Source organism: Sylvia atricapilla, chromosome 24, assembly GCF_009819655.1.
Source record: "Sylvia atricapilla isolate bSylAtr1 chromosome 24, bSylAtr1.pri, whole genome shotgun sequence".
Taxonomy (NCBI): domain Eukaryota; kingdom Metazoa; phylum Chordata; class Aves; order Passeriformes; family Sylviidae; genus Sylvia; species Sylvia atricapilla.
This window is the reverse complement of record NC_089163.1, coordinates 3,094,468-3,107,743: the sequence shown is the minus strand read 5'-3', so window position 1 is coordinate 3,107,743 and position 13,276 is coordinate 3,094,468. Positions and strand designations below refer to the sequence as shown.

General features: G+C 59.2%; 2 protein-coding genes across 3 annotated transcripts; one reads left to right on the top strand and one right to left on the bottom strand.

The window, feature by feature from the left end:
- Window positions 1–1,389: 1,389 nt before the first annotated feature.
- On the bottom strand, window positions 1,390–5,571 carry LOC136371220 (uncharacterized). Its single transcript, XM_066335149.1, is given in 16 exon segments — window positions 1,390–1,787; window positions 1,893–2,099; window positions 2,233–2,441; window positions 2,555–2,644; window positions 2,798–2,934; window positions 3,116–3,201; window positions 3,306–3,530; window positions 3,625–3,728; window positions 3,813–3,970; window positions 4,062–4,153; window positions 4,234–4,404; window positions 4,547–4,706; window positions 4,803–4,963; window positions 5,031–5,264; window positions 5,267–5,541; window positions 5,544–5,571. Coding segments are annotated over 16 exon segments (2,625 nt in total). The 3' UTR covers window positions 1,390–1,499.
- Window positions 5,572–7,576: 2,005 nt separating this feature from the next.
- On the top strand, window positions 7,577–13,082 carry TRAPPC3 (trafficking protein particle complex subunit 3). 2 transcript variants are annotated; one of them, XM_066335410.1, is made up of 6 exons: window positions 7,577–7,762; window positions 9,187–9,234; window positions 10,176–10,273; window positions 10,503–10,602; window positions 10,867–11,049; window positions 11,489–13,082. In XM_066335410.1, exons 1-6 carry the CDS (start codon window positions 7,721–7,723, stop codon window positions 11,606–11,608), a joined length of 591 nt encoding a protein of 196 aa, XP_066191507.1. In that variant the 5' UTR covers window positions 7,577–7,720; the 3' UTR covers window positions 11,609–13,082. The 2 variants fall into 2 exon arrangements, with proteins under 2 accessions (XP_066191507.1, XP_066191508.1); XM_066335411.1 differs by lacking the exon at window positions 9,187–9,234 and having other exon boundaries at window positions 7,578–7,762.
- Window positions 13,083–13,276: the final 194 nt, after the last annotated feature.

The window sequence follows — 13,276 nt, the reverse complement described above, 5'->3', positions numbered from 1 at the left end:
GCGTGGGGTGCAACACTGCCATGGCTCTGTCAGGCCAGTCTGGGCAGGGGGCTGCCCCCCAAGGCTCTACATCTGGCCCCGACACTGATTGTAGGGACCCAAAGGGATCAGCACCCCGAAGTCAAAGGATAACTACAGCCACAGCTCAGCCCTGCCAGTGGGAGCTGACGCTGTGTGAGTCTGGGAGCAAACAGGGATAAGGATGGCAAACAAACCCCGCCAGCACCTCTGAGCAAAGTACCGTGTGGAACACCCCATCCCACCCATTTCCACCTGCTCCCTATCCCTCTGCTCCCACCTGTCTCCTCAGCCCCTGAACTTTGCCCTAGGCTGCTCCCACCCTGCTGCTCTGTGACATGGTGCCCACAAAGGCTGATCTGAATCCCTGTCCCCAAAACACTCCAGCTGATTCCCACTAGCTATGGGGCAGTGACCCAACAAGATCCTTGGGATGAGTGTCTGTCCCTGTGTCCTGTCCTGGGATGGATGGATGCAATAGGAATCCACCACCGGCAGCATGTCAGGGCAACAACCAGACCCCCAGCACCTTGCCATGGGGCTATGCCACAGCCCATGGCAAATCCCGGCTGCTGCAGGACAATCCCCTCGGGCTGTCAGTGACAAATGGGCTAGCAATGGGCTGAACCACAGCGGGCTGCGCCCTGCCCTGCCACAGCTCGCGCCTGCTCTGTAATTATCCCAAGCCGCATCTGTAATTAGTGTCCTGATGTCATGGGGTCAGGCCTGGGCAGCCCCACGCGCTCCCCGCCACCCCCACCTTGGCCTCCGGCCTCGGGGCTGGAGGAGATCACAGTCTTTCAACACCATCCGGAGGAGCTCCTGCCCAGCTCCGGCTCCCCGCCAGCATTGCTGCCGGAATCACATCCCAGCACTGTTCCACAGCCCCCGAGCTGCTGCAGGATTGGATCTGTCCCTCAGGCCAGTGCAGGGCTTGATCGCTCCAACCACTGCATCTCTGCCCCCTTCCCTGCAGCATCCTGCCCGCTCCCTGGATCCGGCCAGGGAAGGAAGAACGGCCAGCCCCTGCCGTCCCGAGCCTCCCGGGGCTGCCAGTCACCCGCTCCCTCGGCACGGGGAATGCGCTGGAGCAGCCCAGCGGCTATAAATAGAGCGGGAGGCGCAGGAACGTGTGGCCACAGCACACGCGGGGAGGCCACTGCCCCGTGGCCAGTGTGGGGCACGGGCAGGGTGTGGGGCACGGGCAGGGTGTGGGGCACGGGCAGGGTGTGGGGCTGCAGCAGCGCCTCGGCGTGGGACAGCGACGGGAGAATGGTGACAGCACTGAGCGGGGCAAGAGCAGTGTGGTCCTGCTCCAGGGAGATGCCAGCGCTGTGCCGGGAGGATGGAGGGGAGGCTTCACACAGCTGCCACGGAGCACCAGCACTTTATTGCAGGGCAGAGAACCACCACACTGCCCGTGGCACACGAGGTGCCTCGCATCCCTATCCTCTGCCAGCACCTGGTGGCCACCACCGCCACTAACACCCGCGTAAGGGCCGTGCCGTGCCGGTGACACTGAACCGTGCGCTCAGCACCTCCGAGGGCGCCCGTGTCTTCTGGCCCGGCTGCTGCCCACCAGCAAAGAGGGTGAATGTGCCGGGCTCCAGGAGCCAGTCCTGTGCCCAGACCGCACGCTGCTCGGCCAGCACCTGAAAGAACAGCTTGGCCTCCTGGCCGGCCAGCACAGCCACACGGCGGAAAGCCACCAGCTGCCAGCGGGGCACCGGCACGGATGACTGCTCCCAGCGCAGGTACAGCTGCACCACCTGCACAGAGGGCTGGGAGTCAGCACAGTAGGACTCCACACAGGGGGGATGTCAGGCACATCTGTACCCCGTACAACCAGCTCAGTGCAGAGCAGCTGTGCCCACCTCCTCGCTGTCCTGCAGCCCCGTGTTCTCCAGCACCACAGACACAGAGAGGTTGGCACAGACGGGCAGCACTGGGGGGCTCAGCACCAGGTCCCGATAGTGGAAGGTGGTGTAGGACAGTCCATACCCAAAAGGGTAGAGTGGGGCCTCCTGCCCATAGTACCGGTATGTCCGTCCCTCCATGGTGTAGTTTTCCATTGGCGGCACCTGTGGGACAAGGGGCCAGCAGAACAGGGCAGGGCTGGGCAGACACAGGCAAGAACCAGCCCTGGATCCCACAGCTGCTCCAGCCACCGAGGGAGGGAAAGACTAAGGATGCAACAAGCAGCCCTGGCCTTACCTGGTGCATGCCTGCAGGCCAAGTGGCCGGCAGCCGGCCAGCCGGGCTGGCCCCCGCCTCGCCCAGCAGGACCCTGGCAATGGCCAAGCCGGTGGCCTGGGCAGGGAAGAAGCAGGCCAGGATGGCCCCCACGCCGTCATGTGCCTGCGCCCAGCTCACGTCCAGGGGCCCCGCGTTGAACAGCAGCAGAATGACAGGGCGCCCAGAGGCTGCGGGGAGGTGGCTGTCACTGAGAGCCCTATGGTGGCACTGCTGGGATGGCCTCGGGGTGTCCCATGGATGGGGGACACCTGGGCCAGTTGAGGTCCCACAGAGCCCCTACCTGCCTGCACAGCATCCTGCAGCAGCTGCAGCTGGTGCCCCGGCAGGGACAGGTCACTTCGGTCTTTCGCCTCTGTCTCCACATCTACTCCTGGGTGGGGACAGCCAAGGGAGAGTCCCTTACACCTCTGCAGATAGGGCAGAGGGGCACTGACAGCCTCAGAGGTGGCTCATGGGCAGTACCCCTCTTCCAGAGCACTCCCCCTTGGCAGTGCCCACCCAGTGCCCTCCCACTCCCACCTACCTGTCCCGAGGCAGACCAGCACAATGTCAGCTCTCCCCACCACCCTCACCAGCTCTGCCCGCGAGTATCGCCGGCACCGTGGCTCACTGCAGCCCGCTGTGAAGCTGACATTGGCCCCCAGCATCTCCAGCCCCCTCCTGCACCAGGGAAGAGCAGAGGACACAGGGGCAGCGGTGCCTCAGAGTCGGGCCACAATGGGGACAGCCCCCTTACCCCGGCCAGCAGCCAAGGGCCAAGCAGCTCCAGCAGCAGCCCTGGACAGTGCCCAGAAGAAGGGAACAGGAGAGGGGGACATGAGGTGGGACCATGCTTTCTCACCGAGGAGTGTAGATGTACTGAGGATCTGGCACTGGTGCGTAGTCCCCAAACAGTACCCGGGGATTGTCTGCAAAGGGACCCACAACCTGCAGAGGGCAGAGGGGTGAGGGTGGTCACCAGCCTGTCACACCTGTGTGCCATAGGTGTGGAGCCAGCATGTCCCTCTGCCCACCACCTTGCAGGGGCTCACCGCAAGGTGCTGGCCAGACAGGTCCTGGGGCCGCAGGGGCAGTGTCCCCTGCACATTTTTCAGCAGCACAAAGCTCTTGACAGCAGCTTCCAGTGAGAGGTTGCGGTGCTCAGGGCTCTGCACCACACTCAGGTCCAGGGAGCTGTAGGGGTTCATGGCTGGGGGGTCAAACTCCCCCAGCCGCATCCGTGTGTAGAAGAGGGGCCGGACTCGGTCACGCAGCATCTGTGAAGACCCAACCCCAACACCTCAGTTGTGCTTGGCAGGGACAGCCCAGGGCTCTCTGCCCACACCCCAGGTCCTACTCCACTCAGCTCACCTGCAGTGTGATATTGCCCATGGCCAGAGCCTGAGGGATGTGCATGAAGACGTTTTTCCTCAGGCCGTAAGAGAGCTCCAGGTTGCACCCAGCATTCACTGAGGCTGCCATGCCAGGGAGAAGGGAGAACTCCCGTCACAGCTGCACGATGCCAGGGGACCGACCCCGTGCCCAGCCTGTGAGCTCACCAACTGCTGTCTCCAGGAAGCTGTGTGTGTAGTGGTGCCCTAGCATGATGAGCTCCACAGCCCCCTCGTCGCTCACCACGTACCCATCAAAGCCCCACTCGCCACGCAGGATGTCTGTCAGCAGCTTCTTGTTGGCACAAGCGGGAACGCCGTTGATTCTGTTGGAGAGGGGATGGGGCAGCCGGGAGAGCGCGGCACTGGCCATGCCAAGGGCAGCCCAGCCCAGGTGGCCCCTGCCACGCTCCACACCTGTTGTAGCTGCACATGAAGCTGTACGAGCCAGCACGCACACACGCCTGGAACTGGGGCAGGAAGGTCATGCGCCAGTCCCGCTCCAGCACCTGCAAACACCACGGCAGAGCGGGGTCAGCACCTGGAGTGTCCCCTGATCTCTTAACACCCTCCACCCTGCTGTGCTCACCTTGGCATCGAAGCTTAGCCTGGAGACAGGGATGTTCTCAGGGCCTCCGTGCACACTGAAGTGTTTGCAGCCAGCGCTGGCCTTGACGTAACGGGGGTGCTGACCCTGCAGCCCCTGCACAAAGCTGCGGGCCAACTCCCCAGTCAGGAACGGGTCCTCCCCATAGGTCTCCTGTCCGGGGCACAGGCAGGTCACCTCTGGGAGCCCTGTCTCCACATCCCCACAGCCTGGCAAGCCATGGCCATGTCCAGCTGGTCAGCCACGGTCCTTTGTGGGCCGATCCCAGCCAGGGTTCACCCGCCCAAGCTGGCACCTGGTTCCTTCCCCACAGTGGATGCCTCATGATGTTCAGGACAGGGCTGAAGCAGCTGAGCCCAGTGTGGTCACTGTAGCGGCCAGCAGCAGTAAAGCTGTTGTGCTTGGCTCTCACCTCGGTGGCCGTGGCATTGGCCACACGGTAGATGAGCTCAGGGCTGTGGGGACAGCACAGGCGTGTCAGCGCGGTGTAGGCACGGGGGGACCTGTCTCACAAGGTCCCATCCCACACCTCCGGTCCTCGGTGCCGGTACCTGAAGGCGGCGGCAAGCCCCAACGCCTGCGGGAAAGCCGTGGCCCATCCAGGTGCCTCGCCGTCGCCCCGCAGACACTCGGTGTTCCAGTTGTAGGGCGCGATGCCCAGCCGCGGGATGGGGGGCGCGGGGCCGTTCCATATCGCTCCCCCCCTGGCCACCTGCAGGGCACCGGCGCTGAGCGGGGAGTCCCGCGGGGGCCCCGGGAGGGTCCCGCCGCCCCCTCACCTGCAGCACCATCTCGGCGGGGCTCAGCCGACCCAGCAAGTCGTCGAGGCGGCGATGCCAGGGCAGCGAGGGGTCCCAGAAAGGGAAGCGGGGTGTTTGAGCCCGGACTGCCCCCGCGCCCAGCGCCGCGCTCAGCACCAGGACCCGCAGCCCCAGCGCCGCTGCCGGGAGAGCTCCGCGGCGCACGGCACGGCTCGGTCCCCGCGATCCGCACGGCATGGCCCGGCCCGGCCCGGCTCCCAGGATCCGCACAGCACGGCTCGGCCCGGCCCCGGCGCTCCGAGGCCCCCTGGATGGGCGCGGCGGGGCGGAGCGCGCTGCAGTCGGTCCTGCGCCCACCGGACGGGGCGGAGCGCGGTAGGACGGGACAGGTCAGGGGGGCACGGGGCTTTGCCAGGTTCCGGCCGCCCTTCGGGCCGATTTGAGAGATTCACCCCGTGCATCTGGGTCTGTATTCGAGGGGCGGCGAGCCCCGAGCCCCGCGCAGCCCGGCCCCGCCGAGGGGTCGCAGCGTTTCTGTTCCACCCGTCTCTCGGAGCATCTCCCGTGTGCGGGCGGGAACCGGCAGAGCCGCCCGACGCCGTCAGACCGGATCTCGGTGCCTTCGGCTGCAGCGGAGCCGGCTCGGCCCCTGCCCGGGGCCGGGGAGCAGTAACGGCTCCACCTGGGAAGGATCTCCGTGTGTCACTGGGCGTTATGGCAGGACACGGACTGGGATGCCAGCGCAGGTGCCCTGTGAGCCCCTCATGCCCCCCAGCTCAGCAGAGGCTGTGTGAACCTCATGCCTCCCAGCTCAGCACGGAGAGACAATGCCAGGGACCTCTGTGGTGACCAGGGACACGGTGTCATCTTACGTTGGATATCAGGGGTATCCTGTTCAGGATATCTGTATCAGGATATCAGGATATCTGTTCTTCCCGCAGAGGGTGATCGGGCACTGCCCAGGCTCTCCAGGGAATGGGCACGGCCCCAAGGCTGCCGGAGCTCCAGGAGCGTTTGGACAGCGCTCTCAGTCACATGGTGGGATTGTTGGGGTGTCCTGTGCAGGGTCAGGAGCTGGACTCCATGACCCACAGGTCCCTTCCAATCCCGGGTGTTTTAGGATTTAATGATCTCCATCAGCCACCAGCACACTGGGGCCACTGTGGTGAAGAGCACAAGGTGGCGTTTGGGACTGGGAGCAGGAGGGGAGACCTGGTACTGCAGAAGCTGGAGACAGGGAGCACAGACATCCCATGAGCTCACTGGCACAGTGGAGGTGCTGCTGGCAGCCCCCCTGCCCAGGACAACCACACCATGCCCCAGTGCCAGGCCTGGCTGGTGGCGTCCCAGAGATGCAGCCATGTAAGGCAATGCCAGCAGGTCACCACAGCCCAGCTGGTCCCCGTGCTCCTGCTCGGTGGTGACAGCTAGCCAGCTCCCAGCTGCTGGATTCCTGAGCAGCCAGCAGGAGTGGGGGGATCCTCCGTGCCCAGAGCATGTCCTGCCCCCAGCACTCCACCCCAACTGGGTCAGGGCTCAGCACTCCCTCAATGACAGGTCCGGGACAGGGACATAAGTGGATAAAAAAATAAAGAACAGGAGATTAATTAAGTAAACACGGCCAGGCACAGTGTGTCTGGGAGCAGAACTGGGGGCCACGCTGGCCTGGGAGGGTTAGGGGAAGCTGGGTTGTTGCAAGGAATATTCCTTGAAGTTCCTGCAGCCCCAAGCCTGGCTAGTTTCTGTGATACCCTGTCTTTTGCCCTGTTGTTGCAGGGCCATTTGTGGGCCTCCCAGGGTGGAAACCTGCTTGTGTTCCACACTGAGCCACAGCCTATGGTTCCAAGCCTGCCCAATCCTGCCAGCACAGGGCTTGGCTTCATCCACCCACAGACACCAGCTGCCTTTTCCCCAGAAATCAGCGTCTGCCAAGCCCCTGGAGCTGGGCAAGGAAGGCACAGAAACAGGCTCCCCAGGGTCTGGCCCTGGCAGAGCTCAAGGAGTGTCTGAGCAATGCTCTCAGGTATATGGTAGGATTGTTGGGGTGTCCTGTGCAGGGCCAGGAGTTGGACTCGATCCTTGTGCGTCCCTTCCAGCTCAGGATATTCCACGATTTTATTCCGATTCCAAGGTGGCAGTGTGGGATCAGGGTGGGAGCAGGAGCCCAGCCCAGGTGCACGGGGAGAGAGCCTTTTCCCACGGCGAGCCCCTTGCTCTGCCGACGGCTCATGAGGAGCTACTGACCCAGCAACATCAGCCGGGGCTGCGGGGTCGCGGGGAGGCCTGCAGGAAACCGGCAGCACCATTCCGTCACCGGCCGGGAAGGGGCCGCACGCTGCCGGCGGACACCCCGGGACGTGAGGCCGGACGGAACGGGAACGGCGGCCCCGGGACGGGCCGGGCCCAGCGCGGCCTCGACGGCGGCTCCGCCACAGTTGCGGCGGGCGGTAGCGCCCCCTAGCGGCGACCGCTGTCATCACGTGACCCCCCTACGCGCCGGGATTGGTCGGTGCCCGGCGGTCACGTGTTGCGTCACAGCGCGCCGTGCGCGCGCGCGATGCACTCTGGGATTTGTAGTCCAGCCGGGCGGGCGGGGTGCGGGCGGCGGCGCGGCGGGGACTGCGTGTCCCGTGGTGCCCCGCGGTGTCCCGGAGCTCCCTTGGTGTCCCGCGGCGGACGGAGCGGCGGGGCCGGGCCGGGCGGACACGATGTCGCGGCAGGGCGGGCGCGGCACCGAGAGCAAGAAAATGGTAACGGCGGGGCCGGCGCGGCGAGCGCATGGCGTGGGGCACCGGGGAAACCGGCCCGGGGCGGGGGGGATCGGGCCCGGCCCGCAGCGCCCGGGGCGGCGGGGCCGAGCTGCAATCAGCGGCACCGCGAGCTCCCGTTCGTGGGAAGTTCGCACCCCAAACGCTTCCTTGGCCTGTCTCGCTTCCCCTTTCCAACTCATTCCGCGTTATCAGCCCGGCTGAGCCAGGAACTGAGACATGGAGCCTAAAGCTCCAGAGCTGAACACGAACGCTGGGTCAAATCAGGTCGAATTCATTAATTTTTAATGTAAAATAAGTAATAAAAAATAAAATCTAGGGGGTTCTCCCTCTCTGGCCGTGAGGAGGTGCTGGGTCGGACTTTGCTGCCTCTCCACACCCCAGGCGATTCTTTTCTAGGGGTTCAGCTCCTTAAATACAACGATTATGTAAAGAATTGTGTTAATTCACTGGAGTTGGAACACTTCCGTAGCCACAGAGCAGATGCATAGTGTGGAGACCGCAGTGTCAAATAATAAAAATAGTGGGAAAGCTTTGGGCACCTCAGTTACATCAGAGGAGCTGAAAACGAAAAAATTTTTGTCTGAATCTGAATGTAGGAGTTTGCCTTATTGTATCAGTTTAAGTTGCCTTTATTAACGTCTCAGCAATAAGTGAGATCAGCTCTGGGTGTGCTGGGGCTGATGGTGGCAGGTGACACCACCATGGCCTCACACGGTGACAGCACCTCAGGCTGGGGACAGCTGGATTCCCTCCATCCATCCCCATCCCCTCTCCACCTCTGTCTTTCCTAAACCGACTGAAACCCTTAAAACCAACACTACCTGTTCTGCATGTCTGTTAAATTCTCTGCCGAGTCTCCGACTCCAGCTGAGCCTAAGGAATTTCCACCTTGTCCTTCTGTTAATGTGAATTGCCCAATCTTCAGTTTTCCGAGAGGAAAGCTGTTTTTTGAGTAAAACTCCCAAAGAATGTGTGAGTTCTTTAGATCCAAAGTGGGGCAACAGCTCCAAGCAGCCCAAGTGGTTGTTTTCATACCTGAAGCCTTAAAGCTCATCTCATTCCACTCTCTGCCATGGACAGGGACACTTTCCACTATTCTGGATTGCTCCAAGCTCAGTCCAGCCTGGCCTTGGACACTTCCAGGGATCCAGGGGCAGCCACAGCTTCTCTGGGCACCCTGTGCCAGGGCCTTGCTACCTTCACAGGGAGGAATTTTTTTCTAATCCAGGAACAAGACAAGGTGGAATTCCCTGTGTCCTTCACAAACCCAATTTCTATTTGTTTGGGGTGTTTCCTCTGTGTGTTTGTTGTGGCTTTGTGTGAACTTATGGTGATCTGTGTTGTCACTTAACTCTGATCTTGTCTCTTTTCCCTCCCTGCCTGCTGCTGCTTTCATTCTCTAGTATTGGTATTTGCCATTCATTTCACCTTCTGCCTCTCTGCAGCTCATGGTAGGTGACAGATCCCAGGTCAGCCCCTGTGATCCCTCTGCATGCCAAAACTGACAGCAGAAACCAGTGCTGGGGGTTTGTTGTTCCCCAAAACACTTCCTTTTGCAGAGTTTTGTTCTGCAGCCTGCAGACCTTGTTAATCACTGGTCTGGCTTAATGGCTCCCCAAAAATGCTCTTTGACATCATTTAAGGGTGAGGATTGAAGGTAGTGGCTGGGAGAGGAGAACTTTTCTCTTTTTTCGCAAATTTTCTGCAACTCTGACAATTGTGCAAAGAAAACACAAGTGACCTGGCCAGTCCCAGAGTGGATGTGCACAGCACCTGAGTGCTGAGCTGGCCTGGGTTTGGCCTCCCTGAGCCTATTCTGGGTCTGAGGAGCTGATTTCAATCTGTGAAACAAATTCTGTGCCTGGACAACTTTCTAGGACCTGATGAGTCCTTTTTCTTGGTACAGAATTTCATAAATCCCTGACTGGAGGAGCATTTGGGGCCTGTTGGGAGGACCAGAGCTGGAGCCTAACGGGCACTGCCTGCTTGTGACACGTTCATGAAACAGAGGGAAGAGTTTGAGTCAGATCTCAGCTCTAGGCCCTGAGCTAAATTCAGGGCCCTGGCATGACACCTCCAGCTGTCCAGGAGGTGTTGATCTCCAAAATCCCAGAATAGTTTGGGTTGAAAGGGATCTTAAAACTCATCCAGTTCCTCCACCTGCCAAGGGCAAGGGACACCTCTCAGTAGACGAGGTTCCTCCAAGCCCTGTTCCGAGGAGAATGCAGTTGTTGCCAGAATTGGAGCTGGGATCTCTCCTTATTAAGCACCAGATTGCTTTGAGACAGCAGGTCCCTGTTGCCCTCTCCGTGCCCAGGGTGGCAGAGCTGGACACAGAGGCAGCGGAGCCCCGGGTGGGTTCTGGTGAGACAATCCCTTTTCCTGTGCACAGAACTCGGAGCTCTTCACACTGACCTACGGCGCCCTGGTGACCCAGCTCTGCAAGGACTACGAGAATGATGATGATGTCAACAAGCAGCTGGACAAAATGTGAGTGGATACACAAGTGGGAGTGGATCTGCCGTGCTGGAGCTGTGTGGAAGCCAGGATCACAACAGGCATCACAGCCACATCCCTGTGTGCTGCTCCAGGAGCAAAATCCTGGCAGGCTGAAGTTATTTGACACTGACATTTCTCAGATTAGGCTTTGCTTCTTCGCTGTCTTCTTTTATAAGTATCTGTTGTCTTTCTAAAGCTGCGTGCTCTGGTCCCTTCACAGGGGTTACAACATCGGTGTCCGGCTCATCGAGGACTTCCTGGCCCGTTCCAGTGTTGGGAGATGCCACGATTTCCGTGAAACTGCAGATGTTATTGCAAAGGTAAATGTCAAAAAAAACCCTTTGTCGGGTTTTTTTTTGTGTGTGTGTTTTGCACGTGAGGATGGAATATTTGCTCCACACAGGATTGTTCTGAGAGTTTGATGAACATTTTGGGAAGGGAAAAAAAAGCTTTAGCCCAAGCACTGCTGGTTGGTGGGAACTGGAAGAAAGGAGAGATGTTTGCAAACCCTTCGAGTAATTTTACAAAGATCAAAGCTCTGCTGTTGCCTCACCTGTTCTTGTTCCTCCTGTTTGCCACAATAGATTGCATTTAAGATGTACCTGGGCATCACTCCAAGCATCACCAACTGGAGTCCTGGGGGTGACGAGTTCTCCCTGATCTTGGAAAACAACCCCTTGGTGGACTTTGTGGAGCTTCCTGACAACCACTCAACCCTCATCTACTCCAACCTGCTCTGTGGGGTGCTGCGAGGTGCCCTGGAAATGGTGAGCCACGTCTCTCTTCCCTTGGGATGGGTGTGTGGATAGCCAGGTGTCAGTAGATACTTGGTCCATGTTCATGACTTCTGGGTTTGCTTCGGGCTTGAAACCCATTCCCAGGAGAAGGGCAGAGCTGCAGGAGCACTTGGCTGCTGTCATGTGTGGCAGCTGAGGCCCAGAGGTGGTGCCTGATCCCCTTCAGCTCACAACCCAAGTTCAAGCACTTTATATCTCCCTGAGTTTGTACAGAGCTCCAAAATCCTCACGTTGCAACTGCTGTGAGCTCCAACTGGGAATTGGTCAGGACAAGAGAACAGCTGTGTCTCTTATTTAGGACTACATAGAGCCCTGTATGTCATGTCATGCCCTTAGAGCCCTTAAGCTGGTGCTCCAGGACCATTCAGTCCTGAAGTTCCCAGCTCCTCTCCACTCTTCCCTCACTTAGGTGCAGATGGCTGTTGATGTGAAATTTGTCCAGGACACCCTGAAGGGCGACAGCGTCACAGAAATACGGATGAAGTTCATCAGGAGGATTGAAGACAACCTTCCAGCTGGGGAAGAGTGAACCAGGGCCCCATCTTGCTGGGGACTGGAGGGACCAGCTGGGTTTGGCCATTAGCTTTCCTCACAGATCCATAGGGATCTCCTGCCCCTGCACACTCAGACTGACTCACTGACTGTCTCAGATGTTATTTTCTTCTACTCTCACTTCCATCCTCTGTAGAAGACGATTGTCTGGTTGGTGTTTATTTCCCAGGTTCATTCTGAAGCTTTTTCATCAGGTGATGTCCTTTTCCCACCCCCTGGGGGCTTCCTACGCTCAGTTTCCAGTTGTGACCTGGGTTATGTGAGAACAACTGCTCAGACTCCAGGAGAGCTCTGGTCTCTTCACATCGGCATCGGTGTTGGATGGCCAGAATTGGAGACCAAGCTACAGGAGCCCACTGATTCCCTGCTAAACCCTGTCCTTCCTTAAATGAGGTGTTTAAAATCCATTTGGAGATGTGTGTAATGTTTCTGTAGATCAAACTGGCTTCCTGCACCTGATTCTGAAGTCACTGGCGAATGCAGGCTTGATCCAAAGGGGTGGCTGAGGAGAGCTGTTGGAGTGCTGGCACCAGGGCAGGGAAAAAAAAATCTCCCAGAAGTCTGGGAGTTCCATGGCCTTTCCAGTGTCCCTCCCCCAAGAAGCCTCACCACTCCCCTCTCATAAGGGGAGGAGGTCAAACTCCAGTGGAGCAGTAGGAACTATCTTACATGGAGAAAGATTGGCTAAAATGGCATTGGTGCTCCACAGTGGGCACAGCCCAGGGCTGCATGGGGAGTGACAGAGTGAGAACCAAACTCAGGTTGAGGTCTGGGAGGTGTTAAAAGGCATTTCAGGCTCTGTTGTGCCTGATGTAAAGGCTGCATGGTGTGGAGGTGATGTCAGGGTTTGTTCTCTCTGTTTGTTTGGTGTTCAGGCAACAGCAGAATTTCTAGTTACTTGGCACTTGCTGCTCTGAAAAAGAAATACATAAAAAATTATTAGAAAACAAAAAGCAAGAGATTGGAACATCAGCTTCCTCTGCCACCAAGAGCCAGAGAACACCATCAGGCACTGGGTTCCCAAATCACTTTACGTAGCATGAAGGCACAGCCCCTCGAGGTCCTTATGACCTCCAGAATTTGTGTCGGTTGATGCCCGAATGTGAGGTGACAGGGAGTAACCCACTGCTTGTGCTGCTCTTTTTTGCCTTTTCTGAAGGAATGTGGGGTCATCTGGCACTGGATGGCTTACCCTGTCCCTTTTATGGCCCCAAAGAGTCCCTTTGGATGCCCCGTGTGACATGTGCCCTGTGAAGGGACAGTGAGTGGCTGTCAGAGCAGTCAGAGACACGGGGGTGGCCCAGCGGTGGCAGGTGGGTGTTGGTGGCAGAGGTGCCACATGGTCACGTTGCAGAGCTCAAAACTGTCCCTTATTTCTCATTGTTGACCATTCCAAGTCACTTTAAAGCTGCATTTTAGAAGTAATTGCATTAAAAGATTCACGATGTCAATTCTTTGGTCTCCTCTTGCCTGTGTTCTGGTGGTGAGTGCTGGTGGGGAGTGGCAGCAGGGGCTCAACGCCTGCCTGAGGCTGGCAGGGTGACAGTGGTGACAGGGTGCCCAGGGCTGGCAGGGTGACAGTGGTGACAGGGTGCCCAGGGCTGGCAGGGTGACGGCAGCACTGCACCAAGAATTCCTGGCTGCC

Coding starts and splice junctions, on each gene's coding strand:
- TRAPPC3 (XM_066335410.1), top strand. CDS start 7,721: ATGTCGCGGCAGGGCGGGCGCGGCACCGAGAGCAAGAAAATG. Junction 10,603..10,866: donor CTGCAGATGTTATTGCAAAG/GTAAATGTCAAA, acceptor TTGCCACAATAG/ATTGCATTTAAGATGTACCT. Junction 11,050..11,488: donor TGCGAGGTGCCCTGGAAATG/GTGAGCCACGTC, acceptor TCCCTCACTTAG/GTGCAGATGGCTGTTGATGT.